Below are 25,296 nucleotides of genomic sequence, written 5' to 3'. Positions count from 1 at the left end.
TAGTGTTATGGCTAAATGACAGCATATAAAAGGCACTGTCTCTCCTTTTCTGCAGCACGTGTGTGAATGGGAAATATATTGCCATGCACATGTTAGAAAATGCTTTGTTGCTATGCTTTTGTAAAGACATTTTTACTGGACATGCTCACTACATTCATTGTCTAGAATTACATCAAACGAATCCAACTGTAGAAAAAAGCAGCTTAAACTGTAATGCAGTAGATGAAACGATATAACTTACTTCTGCAAGTTCTCATTTCTATTGCTGTTAGATTGCTTCCAGACTGTTGTTCTTTAGTAGATTGTACTGAGTTGGTTGCATAAACGGGTATATTGTTCATACTACATCATTTAAATAATGTTTAACATGTACAAGAAAACATTAAAAAAACTTGCATGCAACATCACCATTAGAACTACATCAGATTGGAGTTGTTTTTCTATAAAGTTCACATATACAAGGCAGAGGACATTTAGCTAAGTGGCCTAGAATATAACCAGGACATTAGAAAGGAGCATCTAAGTAACACATTTCCACCAGCTTTGTTTTTTTTCAACTTCCTTTTGTCAGCAGCTTCACTCTTGATTCAAATAGTTATAAATAACATGCAAATGTTCACTGATTGACTTCTCCTTTGTTTTGCAATAGCTTTATTGTGCACAAATAATAAAACTGCTAATCCATGGCCTTTTTGTTCTCTAGCTCCCAGAGCTCGGAGATTCTCTTCAGGAGGAGAAGAGGATGGATGGGACCATAACATTCAGAGGGTAAGAAAGGCACAACAGTATAAAACTTATCAATTAAATTGTTTCAGATTTAGTTCAAATGGTAAATAATTTTGCCTGCAGAAAATGCTCATTTCAGATAACAATCTGGTTAACCACTTTTGAGATGTTTAGTCTTAGTTAATAACACTGTATTGAATTATATTGTAGTGCACTGTCACACAGAATATCATATGAATGTTTCAGCATCACAGCATTGAGACCAAATTTGTATCTGCATTGTAATTTTCTATATAGGTGTGAAACAGGAAAAGAATTCTTCTGCACATTCAAGTGTATAGTAGTAAAAGTGAGACTGTCAGTGACATTCATTGTCCGTAAGATTGTTACTATTGTACTATAGACAGAGATGAGTTGGGGGAATACTACCACTAGCTGAGTACCATGTTGGCACCTGACGTGTTGTATATCTTTAAGAAAATGCTTGTATTGTTGAAACTTCATTGCATTGAATGTTTTTGGTTGAAGTGTATTGTGCTAATATCAGGGCCAGGTGATTTGGGGTACATGAAAAATGTGATTTGTGTTTTATTTTATTACTTTTCTATTTTCTCCAAACTTCTGATTCCTTGGACATAACACACTTAACATTTGTGAGTATGAGGACTAAGCCCTCACATTGGGAGATTATTCCACTGCAAAACAATGTTTAATACAGTTTGTGTGATTTTTTTGAAGTGTCGGTTTACATCCTTACATTGTGTGGTTCAGATGAGTTAAATAAAATTTGCAATTTCAGTATAGATTTGGGAGTGGTTCAGTGTGGATAATTAAACAGTAAAAGATAATTTCATAACATGGATGTGACTGGGTTTTTTTTCTAGAAACTCTGGGCATTTTGTGTTTTTTGCACAATTAACATATGCCACAAAATCACACTTTTTGTTACATGATGTAGCAGAACTAGAATGTTCAGCTTGTATTTTCATAGAAATGCATACCAGGAGCAGACCAGACTAATGGCGCAGCACTTGGATGTATATCTACCATGCCAGCATCTTGGGTTTGGAGTACTACTGAATGGTTAGTGGGGATAAGAAGGACTGAGTGCCTTCTGTAGTTCTCCTTCCCAGAGGAATTGTTTGGGAAGCAGAACCATCATATCTAAATGAGTGTCTGGCAGAAGGTGAGATTATAGCTGGTATGACCTGAACAAGGATGGGGATAGATTCATAGGTTCATAGGTAGATGGGAAAGGCTATGCTTTGACCACCACTACACTGTGTGCAGAAGGAAGAACGGGGAAATGGAGTCATTTTCCTCTGACAGTCTTCCAGTGTCATGTTGTCAGCTATCTATCACCATAGGATACAAGACATGTTATGAGGCAACATGCATGGCACTTACCATCAGCATTTAAAGCTACATTCCCTGAAACCTGTGCTGTACAGGAACACTGTAGAGTTCATCATGCTAACAAATATGCACAGAAGATGTCACATGTAAGTGGTAGGTGCATTATAGTACATGATGACAACAGATGACATACCAATTATGCCAGTGCAAAATGGGGTATATCTCCATTGGAGGAACAGAGCAGACACTGAAATGTGTGTCTTACATGACATGCTGTTCTGACACTAATTTTGCAGTTGCTACTGACATATGGAAAAAACATAGGAATTGCAAGTATAAGCATATTATGAAGAATCTGCAAACTGTTTAGCAAATGGTATTTATTTTTTTATTGAAATCAAATCAGTATCATTAGAATTCTAAAACTAACTACGTGACATAGACTTCTGCATTAAAAGTACTAAAAAATTCTCTATGCAGTAACAAATGTTTTGGTATATATAGAATGGGAGCCTGATTTTATCACATAAACATAAAACACACACACACACACACACACACACACACACACACACAAAAACACACACAAATTCTTCTGTATGCCAAGTGTAAAAACCTCATACTTTAAAAACAACACCAGTACTCAGATATTTCACTGTTTTTTACATATTATTTGGAAATGTACTTACTTTTAATCCCCTCGAGGCCATGTCCTTAAGGCATTTTTTTTAAACTTGCTCCACATTAGAGATTTATAATTAATCTTTTTCTCCAGCTCTTTCAGACTTGCCTTAATATCTGTCTGAACTGATTCACCTGAAACTTTAATATGACTAAATGGATCATCAAGTGAATTAAGCATATTCTTGCAAAAATGGAAACACAACAGGAACTTCAGCACCATCCACTTTGATATTACAGTAAATTATCAATTAACCATCACCCTTGGGTATTGATAGATGCCAGATAAGCATAGTTACTGGTTGCTTGATAGTTACTATTAAAAATAGACCTGGCAAATACTGTGCCCTCTACTATACTGTACCATATCATAAATAATGTATTGATTTGATTTTAATATTGAAATACAGTAATTAAAAGCCTGGCTGGAATAATAATATTTTAAACTTATATTTCCATGAGAAAGCGTGGCACCCGGAATGGTTTTCAGTGGCACACTGAGTGGATTGGAATTGAATGAATAGAGAGACAGTGAATGCATGTATGAAAGCAGAAACAACTATGTGAGAGAGATTGGAGAGATGTATGAAAGCTGAAAAGAGTGTGTGAGAAATCAGAGAGAGAATTTGCAATCTGATGCAAACTGACTGAGTGAGTATGGTGCGAGTGTTAACATTTTAGTGATTTGACTTGTTTGGTTTGACTTGTTCTCAGGTTGGGGAGAGAGGGAATTTATTTGTATCTTCCTTTTTAAAACTCTAAAACTCTAAAAATGTAAGGTGTGCTTCTACAGGGGGAAAACAGAAACTGCAACACATGAAAAACTGAATTGTTCATATAGTACTTTATTTCTTCAGTTTCTTTCTGGTTGCTTGAGAATTCTGGTTGCTTGAGTTCCAGATAACTGAGAGTTTACTGGAAAGATTTAGCGATTTTATATAAAAGAATAACAAGTGAAAAAATACTTTTGCCCTACAAACTTTAAAATAGTTCCTCAGAAGTGATCATCAGTGAAAATCAGTGCATCAAGTAGAATTGTCACAGTCATGTGCATAGCTTCTTAAAGATACAGGCCACCTAATATTTTGAAGACCTTGCTAGCAATATGTGAAATACGTAACATGATTACAACGTAACAGTGTTATATAGTAGTTACTTAGGAGTTAAAAAAAGTGTCAGAAGATATAAGATGTTGTTAAAATACGTGTATTATAAAATCTAATGTATAATAAAACATATTACTAGCCAACTTTGCAGAATGCAATTTCAAGATTGACAGGATGGATACAAGGTCATTCAAGCCTGGGGGGGGGGGGGGGGTAATGGACTCCAACTTCAACTGCCAGAGCAGTTCAAACAGGACTCCCAATAACCACCTCCATGGTCTTAGGAACCCATTCCAGTATTCCAGTAGGGTATATTGCTGAGTGTTTGCAAAGGGCATGGTTATGATTGTTTCTAGAATCATCATAACAGAGTTCTCTTATGAAGTTGTCTGTTTACTCACATGAAATGCTAGTTTAAAGTAGTCAATCACTTTTTAACTTTTCTTACATGTTATTTTATAATAATAAAATAGCACTGCCACTCTGTCAGCCAGTATCCAGACCTCACTCACATACTTAAAAGAATGACAATAAGGATGTGACATACAGTCCATTATCACTAACTTTCACTTTTCATGCCACTGAGATGTGTCAAGTTTAGCCAAGTATAGAGACTGAAATAAACAAAAATGTGTTTAAAACAGGTGCATGATAAACACTGACATTTCTTTTTTCAAAAGTAGTTCTACTGAAAGAAAATCAGCATAACGCATTAGCAACTTCCCAAAAAAAATGAAAAGTCAGATTTTACAGGGGATAAAGTCTGTTGCTCCCCTCACATCCTCACATCTGTAAGTATACCAACTCTGAGGTCACCCAACCCTGGGGAAAGCAGAAACTTCTTTACCCACATTGTTACATCATTAGTCAGTAGGTACTTTTTGGTGAAACATGAAAACCAATTAAAAAAGCTCAGCAATTCCAATTATATCAAAATTCTTCTTGTCAGAGACTGCATGCATTATGCTAGAAGAAAGTTACTTCTTCAAGATTCCCTATATGATTAAACTAGAAAAATGTTAAAAATATTACTAATGTAGTGAAAATTAACAAGAATTTTGATCCAAAGATAAAATGTGTGAAAACTGGAGAGAAATGAGGTGGTTAATGTGACACATGAAATATTACTCATGAGGTTCTGTTCGCTGTACCAGACAGCCTAAATGAGTACTGAGATTAGATGTAGGGAGGTTACTAATAGTTTAGAAACTGATTAGAGTTGAACTGTGGGACTTAAAGGACAGCTACTTCCTAAATGCAAATCCTCCTGAAAGAATGATCACCATACTTCTGTATATTAAAAAGCACAACATAACCATTTCTTGCCCCGTGTAGCTTTTTTGTTTTAGTAGGCTTACTCAGTCTTCAGTATGTTGGGTTGAATGAAATCTTGTGATACTTTCTTTCGGAATTTGTCTCCATTGCTCTTATATAATTTCACCTGTCAGATTTGAAATTTTCTTGCAAGGAAAAGACACGTACTAAAGTACCTGCAGCATTTATTTTGTTATTTCACATTCTCTGGAGTAACAGAAATGTACTGTTATTTACCACTGGATTCCCTTCATGTGGGGCCATAAACCTGCTGTGTTTTTTGTAGTCTTAAAATGAAGAACTCACTGAGAACAACATCACTAATTATCTGACCTTCACAAGTTAGGAAATATGAAGCCCTGGGTGACACAGCCCAGAAAGGTAGGTGGAAGGCAGGTCCTGAAAGCTAGAAAGCGTTCTTCTGCAAAGGCTCTATTATCACCCTGTTATTTCTTTAAACTTCTGTAAAACATTTCTGACACAGTGTGAAGAAGTTCCTGATGCACAAAGGCTCTGTTATCTCTATGCCATTTCTTCATACTTCTGCAAAACATTTTTGACATAGTATGGGGAAGTTCCCCAATGCCCTGGCCAAATTTCCCCTAGTGGTATAAATACCATCTTGGGTCTCCTCTGAAAAAAGGCTACTAGCCTAATGAGACTAACCCACTCAATAAAGGATAGAGAAATAAATAAATAAACATATCTACAATATGTAAGAGTTAGTGCAATCTAGCCATCTAGTCACTTGCAATACTAGGATTGTGAATTTAACAGGCTATGCCAGGAAACCATCGGGTACTGAATCTGCCAAAAGCCTGCAACTGCTGGAGACTCATGTTAAATGTAATAGTGTTTACACCGTGCTCTGGAAAAAGAGCAAGTAAGCCAGGATGTAATAGGACAGTCAGCGTTTGTGGAGTATTATTATTTGGAAGTATTGTTGCAATACAGGATCATTTTATGGATGCAATTTGAAAGTGTAAAAAGAGAAAATTGAAGTCTAAGCTATTTTCTCTGGAGTATGTTTTTTGGAGCTCTTTACAGATGACCATCAACTACTCATGCCTGTTTTCATCCACCAGGTATACTGAACCAGATTAGAATTGCTTGGACTAGCTCTGAGCCATATTTAGTTTCAATGAGGAAATCTAGACACTCTGGGAACAGAGTCACACTGCTGTTTAAGAGTATTTTTTCCTATGAACTGACCCCCAGATTGTGCATGTCCTGTCCCAGGGCAAGGCATACAATGAACTTTGCTAGCATATCATCCACAACTCCATAACTCCACATGTGACTTAGCCATAGCCCTGCCCCCCAGCCACCAATGGAGATAAACTGTAAGGAAGCATCCAGACACATGTACCACCTCAGAAGGGGCATGCCCATCCTCCCTGTCTGTGCTGTCAAGTACCCAGGCCAGTATGCTCAGGGCTTTATCCCTGTATACCCCAGCACAGACTGCCCTTTCTGTTAGCATTAAAGTATAATAAAAGGGCAGGAAGTTTACTTTTGATGATCCAGTGAAAGCTATTCACAAATTAAGAAATGCCCTGTATGTTTGACTCAAATGTTCATGAAGCAGAAAGACGGAGAGAATATGGATTTAATAACGTTAGATATATCAGTAGAGCTGAGGATGCATCCAGTAGAAAAGTTACCATTTTTCACATTGTCATTTGAATATTTTATATTCAAACCATACATTCCTTCCAGTATGATCTTTCTAGCAATGTTTTTATAATTATTTTGTAATCTGTATTACATAATGTAATAGGCATACAGATCTTTATTGGCCTGTTATTTCCCTTCTAACAAATAAAAATTACAACCCCTTTACATACTCTGGATACTTTTCCATTTGCCCAGCCATTCACTTAACACCTGAATAAATAAACATTTATTCCTTTCTTCGTCTTACCCAGCACTGATGAACATTTACTGCATCTAATTCTTGTATTGTCTCCAGCCTAAGTCCCCCACACCTTCTGTATCTAATCTCATAACACCTCAGTGTCTCATAACCACTTTCCTGATTTTGTTATTTATCTGCAAAACATATTTTTGTTCTACATTCATTATTTCCATTCCATTTTAGTTTTCGTCCTTTTCTCATTTAGTAAAACATCCATTTTCCTGTTTTCCTTTCTTCCCGTTTCACCGTTTTCCAATAACAGTGTAACTTCTTTGTTTTTCTTAACATAAATATCTGTTATAAAATTACAATTTACATTATTTCTTTGCTTCTTGCATTCAGTACATGCTTCTTTTTAAAACTTCTATATACTTTCTCCCCCAATATATTTTCATACTCTTTAACTAACCTTCCATAATCTCTTCAATATTTAATATGACATTCTGTTTCTAATTCCAGGAACACTTTTTTATATATTTTTTTTGTAAAAGTTAAATGCCAGTCAGTCCAACAAGTGTAAAATATGACATATAATGATATATATATATATATATATATATATATATATATATATATATATATATATATATATATATGTACAGAGTGAGAGATAGAGTATTTATTTGCATTTATTTGCTAGGAAAGTTTGACAGGACAAAGCCCCTTCTCAGCAAAGGCCCCAGGAGAAAAGCTCAAAAAAGTGAAAACATGAAGTAGAGGTATGTGTGAGATAAAAATATTACAACCAAGAGTACACATATATACAGAATAACATATTTACACTGAAATTTAAATGGAGATAATTTAAAAATAAATGAGTATGAGTACAGTAAGATAGAGACTGGAAAAAGTAAGAAGAGAGTTGGGGTAGAATAGTTGAGAAGATATCCAGGTGAGGCTGAACAGGGACAAATCAATTTGATGAAAATATATGATTTTAGTCTCGTTTCAAATTAGCGGGCTTAGAGTTCCCCACAGGGATTGTGGCAGGGAGCTTCAGAGATTGCTCACTCAAGTGGAGTAGAGGCATAGCCATTTGATTTGTTGGAGAAGCAGATATTTGATAAAAAATTGTCAGGGGATCTACGGGCAATGGAGGGTCAGTACCATGACATGAGGGACATCTGTTGAGAGGGTAGATATTTCTATGGATTTGTTTGAGCTCATAGAATTTAATGATATTAGGGAACTTGTGGTGGGCTTATGATGGAGAGGTAGGTGCAAATTTTACAATTTTGTTATTGTGTGTTCTACGATATATATCTTGGCAGTATGCGTGTTAATAAAAGTGTATATGGAGTGTCTAAGGGTTGGCAGGAGTAATACAAATGCAGTGCATTTCCTGGGGGAGTCATTTGAGTACGCTTTTGTTCTATAGAGCTACTCCTAGATTTTAATGGTTTTTTTTAATAACTAGCTATATATGTAAGTCAGATTTGAAATTATTATGAATGGCTAGTCTTAAATGTTAGGTACTATTAACAGGTTCAATGACAGTTCCATTTAAAAAGTAAGCATGAAGTCAGACATGTCATTTTGCAGAGTTTTGGAGGCAATGTGTGTTTTTTCTTTCCTTTTGTACAATTAAGAACAAGGCTAGAGTCTGTAAATGAAGTTTATACTGAGAAGAATGGCCTTTATGGAATAGTTTGAAGTTATTGAATGATTTTGGTAGTGTGGATTATGGTGAAGTCATCCACATATTGAATGATGAAAGAGATACAACATTGGGAAGTGAGGCATACCTCTCAACCTCTTAGCGCAGGAAATCCAGACGAAGACCAGCAAAATAGGGGGACAAAGCCCCAAAAATAGGGACACATTTTAAATATTGGTCCTATACACTTAGAAAGTTGTTAGAATAAAAGGATTTGTGTTTACATGCATTTTCTGAAGGATATGAAGTCTTAAAATTAAATACATGTCATTATTTAATTACTTTAATCCTTAAATCATCCCAGTAATTTGTCAAAAAAACACAGTTTATAAGAGGAACAGACCAACAGTTTGAGGAAAAAATCTGGACATTCTGCAAAAATCTGCACAGTTGAGAGGTATGAAGTGAGGTCATTATTAAAGTTATAAAATAAAAGTGGTCCTAGTGTACAACACTGAAGGATGTCTATGGGTATGAGAGAGGACTGGAATTGGAACGAAACCATTTAACAACTTTAGCTCTATAAGAGACATGAAGATTACCAGGATGGTGAAGGGTTAAATAGCCTTAGCACTGATAGTTTTTGGAGGAGTTTGCTGTTGAATGCATTATCAAAAGCCTTAAAGAGTTTGAAGAAGATTGTGGACACCAAGGAGTCATTATTTCTGTGGTTATGAATGGCATCCAGGAAAAATAATATTGCAGTTTATGTATTGTAAAATGGAACATAGGATCATAGGAGTTTACTAGGCTATCGACCTGGAGGTCATTTCAAGTCTAGCTGTTTAATCCCAATGTAATACCATTGATATGCTAGTCAACACCGAGGACTGCATTTAGTAATGATTGCTCATGTCCAAGAGGGTTGTGGGCACTATCCCTAGTAAGAATTTACGGTGCCCCATCCACTCATCCAGGTTCCTCCTGAGCAGTGTCATAGAGGTGCTCTGTTTCACATGAATTGATAGCCTATTCTAAAGACACAGCAGTCACTGGGAGACAAATCTGTCCCTCCAGTATGTCTTACTTTTTATATTTTATATTTTATATTCATATTTAGGTCCCTAAAATGGGTAGCTCTAGTCACGTTTATTTATGGATATTCAGCAAGTTCATTGGGTTTGGGTCTGAGATTGCTCTGTAAGCCAGGCATAAGTCTCCCCAAAGAAGTCTGTATGATACAGAGTATAGTGACAGTGACTTTAGTCGGTCTGTATAATGCATATGCTGCTGGAGTCCCTTGATCTTCTTTGTTAGAAATCTCTGAGGTCTCTCCAGTTGCTGCAGGTGCTTTGTACAGTGCATGCCCAATGGGGCATTATATTCAATTATGGGCTGGATTAGTGCTGAGTATAGAGGAGTTTTTACCTCCTTTGCTCTCAAGGTGATGTGTGCTATGTAGAAAGCCTTCCTCACTACAGTAGACACATGGTGGTTGAAGTTAAGGTTGTACTCAACTTGTGATCCCGGATCCCTTACCACTTTGTTATTTTCTGAAAGGAATGATGATGCATTTCTTTGTATTCCGTTTGAGACAGTGACTAAGACACCAGTTGTTGGTCTGCCCATGACCCTCCTGGAGTATACTGACATCATTTGGGGATTCAATAATTGCACCCAGTTTGCAGTTGTCCGCAGACTTAGTCAGCAACAACTCCTTAGTTTTGGCCTGAACTTCTGAGAAGTATATACCAAACAATAGGGGCCCTAGCACTGACCCCTGTGGCATCCAGCTAGTGACAGGTCCACTGGTGATGTGGAGTCACCCATTTTGATAATATGTGTCTGGTTTGTGAGTCAGTTATCATCCCATCTTACAACAAAGGGGTTTATATTCACCTTGCTAAGTTTATTGATAATGCCTGAGTTTGGGATTGTGTGAAAAACCTTTGCCAAGCTGATGTATACTGTGTACACATATTTGCCCTTGTCAATGGTGCTGGTCATACTTTTGAAGAAATCCACCAGTTTTAACTGGCAGGATCAGCCCTTGAAAAAGCTGAATTGGGTTGGATCCAGGCTTTGAAGGTCACCTATGTCTTTATTTATGAGGTCCATAATAATATGTTCCAAGGCTTACAGATGAGGCTGGTCAGGCTTATGGGTCTGTAATTCCCAAAGTCTGTTGCTAGACCACCTTTGTGGAGTTGAATAACTGTTGCTGCTCCCCATTCCACAAGAACATACCCTGTGATTAGGTTATGATTGAAAGGGTACTTAATGGGGATGTTAGTTCATGTTTTATCATGTTTACAAGATGGCCTGGGATGCAGTCTGGTCCCATAGAGGCTGTGTTTTTTGCCTTGGACAAGTCTTTAATGACCAGCTGTTCAAATATGTAGGGTAGGGGGGGTTTGGGGGAAGGTTTGTGATATGTTTGGAGGTGATAAGGGAGTGAAGCTTTTCACAAAACCTATCTGCCAGCAGGCTTGCTATCTCTGTGGGGTCAGTATGTGTGGTACCATTAGTCACTACTTCTGCATTTTCTTGGGTCCTACCTTTTAGGCTATGTACATAACTGTAAAAGGCCTTATGGTTATCCTTGGCTGTGCTTGCTAGGTTTTTCCTCAAAGAAGTCCTTAGATGATTTGACGTGTTGTTTTATTTGCCTGTTGAGGCTGAGAAGGGTGCTTTTCCATTGTTTTTTGGAAAGCAACTTTTTGCATTTATTGTAAAGTTCGTTGATGCTGCTTGTCCACCATGGTGGCTTGTTTTTACTTGGGGCTCTGGCTTTGGTTCTTTCTGGGACAGCTGAGCCTGTACACTTATGCAAGTGATTGTACAGGACTTTAGGATAAGGTTAGGTGTAGTTATCTCTTCAGGCTGGGGGTGAGGCTTGGAATGCATTTATACCATCACCTAGGAGGGTATACTTTGCCATGGTGAAGTTTTTTAGTCTGATTTCACCCTTTGAGAGTTCTGGTGTTAGTGCCAGCTCAAAGGGGACTGATTTGTGGTCAGATTTAACTAGTGAGGGTCCGACAGTTGTGGTAATGCATCTGTTTGACATGTTAGTGAGGACCAGATCTAGTATGTTTGTTCCTCTTGTCAGGGTATTAACAGTTTGTTCCAGAGCATTTGAGTTAACAAAGTCAAGGAACTTTTGTGATAGCGAGTTACGGCTAGCATAGACTTCCCAGTTGATGGTGGGATAATTCAAATCCCCCATAACCAGAGTGTTTGGGAATATTTGGATTGACTCCAGTTTGTTCAAGTAGGCTTCATGCTCGTCATGACCCATGGAGGGGGGTCTGGAAATGGCTATGACTTGAATGGGGGTCTTACCCACAGTAACGTGAACACTAACTAACTCCATGGAGCTGTCCAGTCTAACTAGACAGGAGGTGAATTTATTTCTAATAGAAACACCACCTCCTTTGGTTCTCACATGTTCATTTTGTGGTCTGAAGGTGTGGAAGGCATTGTAGCCTTGCAAGGCTGAGGTACTATCTGAGGCGTTGAACCAGGTTTCTGTGATCGCACAGACATATACATCTTCCAGTGATGGAAGTGCTTCCAAGGTGTGCAGTTTTTGATTTAAGCTCTTGGGTTTAGCAGCGTGACCCTTATTTTGTTATGACTGACAATTTTCATATCGTAAGTTTGTTTTCAAGATCTTGGCTAAAAAAGGCACTCTGGGGGAGGCAAGAGCCTTTGCCAGCAGCCGAAAGCCTATTTGTGCCAGGTGTAACCTGTCTCTGTCAAAGCAGTGAGGTTCATTGACCGTGGCTTCCCAGGCTGACCAAACCTGGATCCCCTTTGAATGACACCAAAAACTGTCAGTTATTGAAACTGATTATTTTTTGTTTATACTGTGCATCATTTTAGGTGAGAGTGATATGCTGCTCAAGGCTAGGGACATACCTGCCTGGGACACATACTCACAGAGCTCAATCATGTCTGTCTTCATATAGTCCACTGAGATACGTCTCAGGTCATTCACTCCAACATGAACTATGAAAGAGTTATAATGGTACTTGTTGCTGAGAGACCTGAGTGCATGCATGATCTAACGAATCCTGGTATAGGACAGGTAGCTGACTATGACTTTCTCCTTGTCCAACCTGGTGAGTGAGACATCCGTGTGTCTCACTATAGAGTCTCCAATGACAAGAAAATTTGTTTTTTGAGGGTTATGCCTTATGGGCTTAGAAGGTGAGACACTGGTGTTAGTATGTATCATGGATGCTGTGGAAACTGTATTAGTTTTAGCAGTCTTGTGTTCTGGAGGTCTCTGGTGTTTTGGTAAGCTTTTTGACAGAACCTCCGCATATGTTGATTTTTGTGTTTGATGCATGCTTTGTGTATGAGTAGTGGTACTATGTTCATGTATAGTGGTGGGTGGGTTGACAACCTCTTCAGTGTTACTGTTTCAAGTACAAGAGAACATGGATTCAAGATTCTTGGTGTAGATACATCTCTGACACTCTGCACTAGAGTGAGTTATTAGCAGAGGGTTGTCACTGTACATGTGGCAATTACTACACTCCCTCAAGAGACCCAAGTCAACAGGGTTGGCAGGAGAAACAAGGGTAGCCCATCTGTGCATAATGCTAGATTGAAGAACTGTTATCACGGGGAAGGGGGGTACTTTTCAGGACTGATCAAAGAGAAAATCAGTGGATGGATATTTCTGCCATTTTTTTTTTTGCTGGTGGTTTAACAGGTTACAGCTCACTAGCAGTTTTTCTTTGACCAGAAAAGTACTAATGATGAGGGTTACACTAATGTGCTAAAGCTGTATCTAAGGGAAAAATGATTGAATGTATATGTCTAGCTATGGCACACAAAGTGCAAATAAGTAGAAACCTGCTCAAATGTAGGACTTAAATACCAGAAGCTAAAAACTTGGAAAAAAAAAACTTTAAAAAAGGTTCAAAAGGACCAAAGAAAATGCTTACTTCAAGCACTAGACCAACCACCCTTCACCAGACAGGTTCTAATCAGCACACTTCTCTCACAAGAGTGCAGAAAGGCCCTTTCCAATCAAAGATGGCCTGGAATATGTGCCCAGAATAAACAGCTACTACAAACAGACCCAGATACAACAAGCGTGTATCTGGACTATGCTACAGCTACTAGCTACCTTAGTTAATGTGGGAAACACTAGAGAATGTTTAACACAGCAGAACAATAGCAGTGAGACACTAAAAAAATGTTTTAAACATAAGAAAAGCAGCAAGGAGACTCTAACGAATGTTTTAAAAAAATCAGTTAAACACTGCTTAGCAGGAAAACCAGAACAAGCAGAACAGATTGCTTTGCAACAGTGAAAAGTACCAGCAAATACTTAACAAACAATGAAACTAGCAAAAAGAGCTTTCCAAACAGTGTAAACAGCAATAAAATATGATTTAAGAGGCACAGTAATGCAAGCAATTGCAGTACAACAGCGCAGTTTAGTACACAGTATTTAAATACAGTATTAAAGTAGGCGGCAGGCAATAAAAAGTGCAGTAAACAGTATAAATAAGCAAAAAAATAGGCAACTACTAAAAAACATATTTGCAGTTTAGTACATAGTATTTAAATGCAGTATTAAAGTAGGCATCATGCAGTAAAAAGTACAGTGAATAGTATAAATAAGCAAAAAATAGGCAACTTATGTTTTTTGAGAAGCTCAGAAGCCTATAGTCACCTGGTATCTCAGCTCAGAGTTGTGGCTGGCAGCCCACCTCAGTTCAGGTCGATGCAAACAAGCAGAAACCTGCTCAAGCTCGGGGCTTAAATACCAGAAGTTAAAAACTTAAAAAAAAATTTTTAAAGGTTCAAAAGGACTAATGAGGATGCTTACTCCAAGCCCTAGACCAATCAACCTTCACCAGACAGGTTCCAGTCAGCACATTCCTCTCACTAGAGTGCAGAAGGGCCATTTCCAATCAAAGATGGCCCAGAAAATGTGCTCAGAACAAGCAGCCACTACAACCCAGATGCAGCAAATCTCTATATGGACTAGGCTACAGCTACTAACGACCCTAGTTTCGTCGGGAAACACTAGAGAATGTTCAACACAGCAGAAAAATAACAGTGCTACACTAAAAAAAATATGTTAGACAGCAGAAAAACAGCAAGGAGATGCGAAAGATTGTTTTAAACAGCAAACAAATGAGTTATTTTAACACTGCTTGGTGAGAAAACCAGAACAAGCAGAACAGATTCCTTTGCAACAGTGAAAACATCAGTGAATACTTAAACAGTGAAAATAGCAAAAATAGTGTTATAAACGGTGAAAACAGCAATCAGATATGATGTGACAGGTACAATCATGCAGACAATTGCAGTACAACAGCGCAGTTTAGTACACAGTATTTAAACACAGTATTAAAGTAGGCAGCAGACAATAAAAAGTGCAGTAAATAGCATAAATAAGCAAAACAAAATGCTAAAAAACATTATTCTGATAGTGGTAAATAGTAACCATTTGAGTAATTGTGAGTGTATACATTTTTCAGGAATTTTGGACAGTGAATAGAGGATTGCAATAGGTCTGAAGTAATTAATTTCAGTTGAAGTGCCATCTTTATGGAGAGGTATTATGTAATTATGATTGTTTGCAACATTGCAAAAAATGTAGTTCATGTACATACCTGTTAATAAAAGGAATTGGGGTGAAGATGACTGTCAAAGAATGGATGGGTAATCTTAGTTCACTGGAAATGGGATGATGGAGTATGTAGCTGGGCTAGATAGTGCAGGTGGCAGATTTAACAGAATGAGAGTTGAAGGCACAAAGAGAAGTATATTCAGACAAATCAGGATAAGGTTAGGATAGGATGGTTTGCCTGGTTTGAAGAGCTCAGACATGCCAGTCAAGAATTTTTGGAGTGAGTTGAAATTGTGGCTGTGATACTTTGCAAATTTGTTTTCCTTATCTAGAGTAACTTGAAGTTTGGTAGTATTTCTCAGCAACTGGGTACATCAGGAGAGAGAAGGGATAGTTTTTAGTGTCCAGGTAGGCTTTGCTTAAGTTGTTTCGTACTAAGAAACAGCAAAGGGCAGGACTGGATTTAACTCTTTTTCTTTTTGAGTGAGTGTGAGCATTTTCAGTGGCTACAAATGTGTAGTTAAAATGTAGTATAGCTTCATACAAAGAGAGTTTTCAAAGTATTCCAGTTTTAGAGTCACAGGGCATCTTTGAATTGTTCAGTATTTAAGTTGCAGAGGTTCCAAATGTAGTTAAAAAGGGCAAGTTTACATATGGCATTGTGACTGTAAATGATACAAAAGGAGTGGTGGTCACTTAGAGAGTCAGACAGCATGCCAGAAAGTGCAATATTGTTGTGGTTACTTGTTAGGATCTAGTGAATGGAGTATGCAGTTTCTGAGGATTTAATAAATCTTGTGGGTATTGATTAGTTGAATGAAGTTGCTGATGACAGACAGTAAGAGGTATTTGATTCAGTAGATTAGAAGGAGGAATTATTGGTATTCCACTTAATGTTAAAGTCACCTACTATGATAGTTTGATAGTGAAGATTTGGGGATATCCAACATAGTATGTCCTCAAGAACAGGTTAAGTTGCTGGTTCAGTTAGGAGTAATCTAAAGGACTATTGTGCATTATGTTTTATGGTTATTGAGTTTTAAAATGGATAGGAGGATTTCAGCATTACCATAGTAGGAGATTTGAGGAGCATGTGTATAAATTTCAAGGCTTTTTGAGAAAAGAATGGCTACTTCCCTTGAACATTTGAAGGGACAGTCCAGTCACAGAAACTTGTAACTTGCGGGTAGGATTTCTTCTTTTGGGGTTCATGCTTTAAGCCAAGTTTTGGTCAGTATAAGAATGTCATGGGAGCTGTGAGATCCATGCATGCAGTACTGGGAGTTTATTATATATGCTGCAATGATAATGATTCAGGAACATAAGCTTATGGCAGTGCATGAAGAATCACTTCAGTGCAGTGGGAGGGATGATGGGGAACTATAGGGTAAGTCACATGCTGCGGATCTGTATTGGGATGGTATCTCCACTGCTGATGATTGACTTGGAATGATAAGGGTACCTTTTTTGAGAGGTATGTGAAAGGATGGGGGAGGGGGACTATGGTATTTAAGTAATCTGGTTTGAAAAAAGTGATGAATGGTACTATTAAAGAGGTTTTGAGAGACGGAAGTAAAAGATGAGAGGTGTGGGTATGTCAGTTGTTTGAGTGGATGTATAGTGGAAGGTTGCAGTATTACTGGATGGTGGGATGATAATACAGATAAACAGGAATGAGGTACAGCATGATGCAGTGTTGTGAAGATCATTGTGGTGCAGAAACTTTGTTGGAGGGGTTGAAATGGATTATAAATAGTAGGAAATATGAATTGAGGTTGGATATTATGGGGGGGTGCAGGTAGTTGGAATTAGAGAGTCGGGTTACTCTAAGGGGGAGGGTATAATGAGTGGGGAGGGAAAGGAGAGAGCACAGTATGAATCTGCTACTGTGGGGGTGGCTTGGAAATGAAGCAGGTACAGGCTCCCACTTTAGTGGGAGAAAATGTGTCCACACATGCACAGCCCTTAGATCAAGATTGGACCCAGGTGATTCTATGTAAAAAGCAGATAATATAAGAAAAAGGTTACTTTTCTTTGTCTTACTGTGAGACTGATCACCAACAGTGTATTAGGAAGATTATATTTTCAGATATTTAGTGTCATTGACCTAATGTGTGCTGACCAATGAGAGGAAGAAGAAGAATGCCACAGAGAACAGAAAATCTGCTGAGGCTACCTGTTGTATCATTACTGAAAGCAACAGCAAGCAGCAATCCATGGTCTTTCATAGCATAAATTAACACAACTGAATATATGTTTAGTTAAGCATAATTACTAAAATTAAGGAACCCACTGACTTATTAAATAGAAGTACATACCTTTTCTGTTTATATTCAGTGTTCAGTTGTGCAGATGCTTTCAGGGAAAAAAAATAAATATTTTCTTCTTATATTCCAGCATCCAGAATTTGTAATTCCCTGTTATACAATGACTGGCCATTAGTATTCAAAAATGAGCACACTGATTGGCCAGCCCAACCAGCGTGCCTGTTGTAAATCTGAGAGTATACCAACGGGAAAAGGTCCGGTCACCCGGACTTTTTCCCGTTAGTATATCTCATATATATTTTTTTTTTTTGCTTTCAATGTTACTGGGTGGACTTTAGGGGCTGTGAACTGTCATGAAAAAAGAAACGAGTCTGAGACAAAGACATGGAAAAGACATGCTCAAAAACAACCAGGGTATTGAAAATACGAAGGAAAGAATATTGGAGATGCAGGAAGAAAGAGAAACAAAAAGCCTAACATAGTGGATAGTGGGAGAGGCTGCAATTCAATTGAGTATGTAAGCAGGTAATATCAAGAAAAACAAAAATCGACAACTGCTCTTTTGAAAGGACATGCACAAAGATACAAAATAGGAATTCAAAAACTGCCTTACATCCTATTGTTTAGGCTACTCTGTTATGGGGAAAGTTGCACAAGTGCAGAGACTTCACTATCTAATGTTAAAAAATGTCTATCAAAGCTACACAATTCTAAGTTTGCTAAGGAAAATAATGGCTACAGTAATTAAAAGACAGACCACATGCAGTTTACAAAAACAGTGCCGCAGTGCACTGTATATTACCTTACGTACCAGTTCACAACCCTGATGTACTGCATAAGCGTGGGAGCACAAGTCCCATACACATGTGCAGTTCATCAAAAAAAGCACCAGGATACCTCAAAAATGTGGAAGGGCATCACGGAGGCATTATACAAAGACATTATTTAAGAAAAGTAAGTATTTTATTTCTTAAATAATGTCATTGTATAATAGCAATAACCAACTCCGTGGTAGTGGTATATTGAAATTTACCCACAGTTGGCTTTATTTAATCACTCAGGCTTCACCCTTGTGATCAAACCACGGCAATCGTGGGTAAATCTTCAAAATACCACACCATGTCCTCGGTTATTGCTTAATTATATCACACAAATATAATCCCTGAACATGTACATGCTCCATATATTTTTTCCCACAGTGTATCAAATTGTGACCATTATTAGTCATTCAAGTAACAAATGTCAAGCTAACAAATTAAATCAGCTTGAGTTTTTTGGCAAAAATTTAACACCACCAGCCCTCAGACAATTCTTGACATTTAGTGCCCAAACTGAAACATTATCCTTTCCATTTCTTAGTTTCAGTGTCAAAGATACTTTTTATTTCCTGATGCTTCCTTTGCACTAACTGTCCACCTGTTGTAGTATTTTCTGCACCCGTATTTCCATTCTCAGGAATGTCCTCTTCCCCTTCCACATCTTGTAACTCATCAAACTTAGCAGTTTGCATAATATAGGGTACATTAATTTTTGCTTCCACAATACCCTCATCAACCCCTTCCTTATTTTCACTTCTTTCAAAAGGGGTATTTACATCTACCTTGTCTTTATCAGCATTCTTGTCCCTCCCTTCCCTTGTTGTAACATTATTTTCCACATTTATAATTCTTCTTTCAAAGTCCTTTTCTTGAACATCATGCATCTTTTGGTTATCCTGTTTGATACTGTTTGCAGTCAAGCTATGAGTAATATATTTATATATGGCATTTTCTTCATTTCAGGACACAGTTCTTTAAAGAATGTCCCCTCTCCTCATGCTAAGAACATTTGTTTTTATCACATTCCCCCAACAAATGTGATTCAGAACCAGAAAAATAATACATTTGTATTGAACCCAATTCTTACAGTGCTGTGATAACATGTATTAATTAGGTTTATACTTAATTTTTATCACACAGTTTAACTGATACCCAGATTTCCCATGCCCAGTCCAAATATGAATCTCATCTTTTTCTTTGGTAATTAAATGCACATCGCCACATTGTGCTGCAATAAAGTCTATCAGCTCTTTGTCATCTTCAGTACCATTCCTGAATTCAACTGTCAGGTTTGGTTTTGCTTTCTATTTAATGGCATAAAAATAAATTCAGACCAAGGCACGCAGTCTTTTTTTTTCAGTTGTTTATACAAAAAAGAAATTCTATTAACTGAAAAGATTCAGAAGTCACTTCAGAGAACTGCTCCTTACCCATATTTACCATTTTAGACATATTGGGCCAAGGTCTATTTTCAAAGAGAAACCAGAACAGAAACGTAATACAATGGTGAAATCAAGAACATGAGCATGACTGGTATAAATACGACCAAGTTCAAACAGCAAAAATAGTACAGCAGAAATGTAAGTTGTAGAGTTGTAAATAACAACACTAATGGAGGTTGTACATGCATGACCATAGTGTTAGTATGAAATCTAAAATGACATTGGATATGTCTACCTGAAGGAGAACTAGAAGAAGTAACAGAAAGAATAAGTTTAAAGGTACAGGATATGAAATGGGATGAAGTAACAGACAGAGAAATTGAAACAAAGTTAATAAATTGGAAAACCCCAGGCCCAGATGCAGTACCTAACTTCTGGTTAAAAGTATTAACATTGTTGGCTGATAATAATAAAAGAGAGTGAATGATCATATGTGTGCTCTTACACTGATGTTGTTGGTGTGGAGAGGTCAAGAGAGGTCACATGACCATATGCTTTATAATAAAAGAGGAAGCAAGGGTTGTTCACCTCTTCCATTTTTAACCAGATTGATTGCCTTCACGTGTGTTTATTTTCCTCTGTAATGTATGTCTAACCTGACTTTCTTACCCTTAAGATGATACCGCTAACAGGTTATGGGCCCAGGAGGGAGGTAGGAAGCCGATGGCATAGCCTATGTTTCGACGGAGATGAGAAGAATTACGAGTTGTGGGAGACAATGTTTCTGGGACACCTGCGTTTGCTAGGGCTGAAAGATGCCATTTTGCAAAATATTCAGCGAGAAGCAGAGGACGACAAGAATGAGGAGGAAGGTGATGACGATGCTGAGAAAAATGAGGAGGCATATGCAGAACTAATACAGTTCTTAGACAACAAAAGTTTGTCCCTCATCATGAGAAAAGCCGCAGACGACGGTAGAGAAGCGCTTCAGATCCTGAGAGACCATTATGCCGGGAAAGGGAAGCCAAGGGTAATTAGCCTATACACTGAATTAACAAGCCACCAGAAGGCCATCAGTGAAAGTGTGACATACTATATTATTAGGGCTGAGACAGCCATTATGGCACTTAGAAATGCTGGGGAGAAGCTCAGTGATGGATTACTAATTGAGATGATTCTGAAAGGGTTGCCTGAAACTTTTAAACCATTTGCAGTACACATCATGCAAGATGACGATAAGTTGAGCTTTGGTGAGTTCAAAACAAGGTTAAAAAGCTATGAACATACCGAAAAATTTAATGCCAACGTAGGTAATGATAATGTAATAAAAGCAAGTGGCCTTGGGGAAAGAGTAAAAACAGAGATTATATGCTATAGCTGTGGCCAAAAGGGACATAAGGCACAAGAATGTCGGAGAGAATATAAAGGCCAGAGACAGTGGTGTAGTTTGTGTAAAAACTCTAGCCACAGGAACAGTAACTGACGCGGATGATCACACATTTGTCTTCAGAATAAATGAGCAACAAATTTGTGAATTAAAACAGAAGGGATTAATGGTGGACACTGGCACCACGTCACACATAATTAACGACCTGAAAAAGTTTAAATGCTTTGCTGCAACTTTCCATTTGGAGGAACACATTGTGGAAATAGCTGATGGAACGAGAACCTGTGGGGCTGCACAGAAGAGAGGTAATGCAGAAGTATGGCTGCTAGACACAGAAGGGTGCAATGTAAAGGTAATGATGACTCAGGTGCTGTATATCCCAACGTATCCACAAAGCATTTTTTCTGTTAAGGCAGCAATGTCCAAAGGGGCCTCGATCAACTTTAAGCAAAGCCGGGACCAACTCATCTATACAAACGGCACCAGGTTTCACATAACCGAGTGTGATAGACTCTATTATTTAGACACATATGATGAAGAAAGTGATAGTGAGATGCATTATGATGCATCTCAGAGCTGTTATGACATTCAAGCATGGCATAAAATGCTTGGTCACTGTAATTTTGAAGATGTGTCAGAATTCGAAAAAGTGGTAAAAGGAATGAAAATTAAAGGTAAAGTTGAGAGACCTAACCTAGATTGTGAAACCTGTATGCAAGGGAAATTTGTCGAGAGCAGAAACAGAGAACCAGATGCAAGAGCAAAAGTTGTGTTTGAACTAGTCCATACTGATTTGGCAGGCCCAATTGAGCCAGTATCAAAAGATGGCATAAAGTACACTTTAGCATTTACTGATGACTACTCGGGTGTAATATTTGTCTATTTTCTGAAAGCCAAGAGTGATACAGTCAAGGCGACTGAAAAGTTTATTGCAGATTCAGCCCCTTATGGGAAGGTAAAGTGTATCAGATCAGATAATGGCACTGAGTTCATGTCGAAAGACTTTCAGTCACTTGTTGTGTCTTTCGGCTTTTCCCGGTTAGGGGTCGCCACAGCGGAACTCTGGTCCGCTAATTATTGGCAGTTGATTTTTACGTACCGAGTTGCCAGCCCTGACGCACCACCTTTAACAAAGGTATGCCCATTCACGGATGTCTCCACGCAGAAGACGCTCTAGCTGAGAGTCAAACCGGACAGCGTCTTACTGTGAGGCGACAACGCTACCGCAGCACCACTATTGAGTAAAAATGTTATAAGACACGAAACATCCGCACCTTACTCACCCCATCAGAGTGGGACAGCAGAGAGAAACTGGAGAACACTGTTCGAAATGGCAAGGTGTATGTTGATGGAAAGTGACTTACCTAAAGAGGTGCGGACGTATGCAGTAATGACTACTGCTATTATTCACAACAGATGCTACAACAGGCGTGTGGGGCAGACCCCATTCTTCACGCTAACAGGGAAGAAACATGATCTTTCAAGGATGAGAGAATTTGGATCAGTGTGTTATGCATACAGACAAGATAAAAAGAAGTTAGACCCAAGATGTGATAAGGGGATTTTTCATTTTTGTCGGATACAATAAAAACAGCCCGTCATATCTGCTCTATTATCCTGACACAGGAAGGGTCCTTAGACACAGTTTAGTCAAGTTCATTACTAAGAATGTAGCTGAATGCCAGATTCAGACAGACCCAGAAGTGATGGATGAAGATCTTAATACCAGAAGAAGTGTGCATGTTAAGTCAGAATCAAAAGCTGACAGTCAAGACACAATAGTAAGGCAAGAAGAGGAAAGGCAGGATACACACTACTCTAAAAGAGAGAGAAAACCACCTGCATACTTGAAGGACTATGAGTGTAAAGTTGAAAACGACGATTATGTGACAGTTAATGTTGACTATTGTTACTGATTAATATGCAACACACTGCAGGGCTTTAAAGAAGTCATGACTTCGTCTAACTTGGAAAAATGTGTCAAAGCTATGAAGGAGGAACTTAGGTCTTTAAAGGAAAACAACACATTTACACTCACCACACTGCCAGAAGATAAAAATGCAGTGGGGGGTAGGTGGGTTTTCACGGTAAAAGACAATGCAGATAATACTGAGACTTACAAAGCTAGGTATGTAGCTAAAGGCTACAGTCAAGTCGCTGGTATAGATTATAACGAAACATTTGCACCAACTGCAAGTATGACATCTGTACGAAGTCTAATGCAGATGGCAGCTCAGTACGATTTAGAATTACACCAGATGGATGTACAAATGTCCTATTTACATGCTGCTATTGACTGTGAGGTGTGTATATATATATATATATATATATATATATATATATATATATATATATATATATATATATACCTATATAGAGCAACCTGAAGGTTTTGAAAAGGGGCATAACTGGAACAAAATGTTGCATGATTATCTTTGTGAAAATAGTTTGATCCAAAACCCTGCAGACCACTGTGTATACACTAGACAAGCTAAAAATGAGAAAACAGTCCTAATTATATGGGTTGACGATCTCATTATAGCAGCTAGTGACAATGAATAACTAAATGATGTAAAGGAAATGCTCAAAGCTAAATTTAAAATGAAAGATCTGGGAAAGCTAAGACATTTTCTAAGCAATGACTTTACCCAGAATAGTGGTGAAGTGAAGATGAACCAAAAGAGGTACATTACAAAAATTCTTGAGAAATTTGGTATGTCTAATTTTAAAATAAGAAGTACCCCTTCCGAACAAAAAACAAACTTTGAATGTGATAGTGAATCTACAGATCCAAGAAAATATTGTGAGCTTGTGGGTAGTTTGATATGTGTTATGACAAGCATGAGGCCTGATCTTAGCTGGATTGTAAGTAAACTTTCGCAATATTTGTCACAACCGAGTGAATCTCATTTAACACTAGCCAAACATGTGTTAAGATACTTAAAAGGTACATTGGACAGAGAGCTGTGTTAGAAGAAAAGTGAAGGAAAACTTCAGCTTGTAGCATACAGTGATGCAGACTGGGCAACAGATCAAAACGATAGACGTAGTACAACAGGTTATTGCTTTAGCCTCAATAGAGACGGGCCTATTATTTCATGGAAATCAAAGAAGCAACAAACGGTGGCTTTATCTACATGTGAGGCAGAGTACATGGCATTAGTAGCGACAACACAGGAGAGTTTGTACCTTGTGCAGCTGTCGAGTGGAATGGATCGAGAGTACAAGTATGTGCAAGTAACAATATCTGAGGACAATCAAGGAGCAATCACTTTGTCGAAGAATCCAGTAAGCCGACAGAGATGTAAACATGTTGACATTAAGTATCATTTTGTCAGGTCAACACTTAATGATGACAAAATAAGCATTGAATATTGCCCAACAACGGACATGGTTGCAGATGTCTTTACTAAACCTGCTACAAAGTCGAAGATTGAAAAGTTCATGTATTACATATTTGGAATGTGAAGGGAAAGTTATCCAAAATAGGTTCTTAAAATGTATTTGTATACAGCTTAAGAACAAGTGGGGGTGTTGGCTGATAATAATAAAAGAGAGTGAATGATCGTATGTGTGCTCTTACACTGATGTCGTTGGTGAGAGGTCACATGACCCTGTGCTTTATAATAAAAGAGGAAACGAGGGTTGTTCCCCTCTTCCGTTTTTAACCAGATTGATTGCCTTCACGTGTGTTTATTTTCCTCTGTAAATGTATGCCTAACCCGACTTTCTTACCCTTAAGATGATACTGCCAACAAACATCTTTGCACAAAGATTTAGCCATGAGTAAGAATTATTTAAATGCATACCCTGAAAAGACACCAGCCTGGTTAACAACAGGAAAAACAATGCTCCTATTTAAGAGTGAACCTGCAAGTAATCCTAAAAATTATAGACCAATAACTTGCCTTCTGATGGTGTATAAACTATACACCAGAATTGATGCAGACAGAGTTTATAGCCCTCTAGAAGAAAACTCAATTATGGTAGTAGAACAAAAGGGTAATAAAATATAGTCATACAGAACAAAGGATCATTTGTTGCTAAAGTCATAGTGGAGAACTGTAAAAAGGAGAAGAATGTAAGTATGATATGGATTGACTGCAAAAAAGCATGACAGTATTCCACATTCATGGATAA

At 37.9% G+C, this 25,296-nt stretch overlaps 1 protein-coding gene across 8 annotated transcripts in view; it reads left to right on the top strand.

Moving 5' to 3' along the window:
* The window catches only part of ABLIM3 (actin binding LIM protein family member 3), a 3,936,655-nt gene that overhangs the window by 3,537,024 nt on the left and 374,335 nt on the right, over window positions 1-25,296 (top strand). For all 8 annotated transcript variants that reach the window (XM_044069211.1, XM_044069207.1, XM_044069212.1 and 5 more), the window contains one exon: window positions 704-768. In XM_044069211.1, coding sequence (XP_043925146.1) covers window positions 704-768 — 65 coding nt within the window. The remainder of the gene's footprint in view (window positions 1-703; window positions 769-25,296) is intronic.

This window comes from Protopterus annectens, chromosome 4.part0 (genome assembly GCF_019279795.1).
Source record: "Protopterus annectens isolate FY-2018-M chromosome 4.part0, PAN1.0, whole genome shotgun sequence".
Classification (NCBI taxonomy): Eukaryota; Metazoa; Chordata; order Ceratodontiformes; family Protopteridae; genus Protopterus; species Protopterus annectens.
Note: the sequence above shows the minus strand (reverse complement) of the source record. Positions and strands in the feature narration are given on the sequence as shown.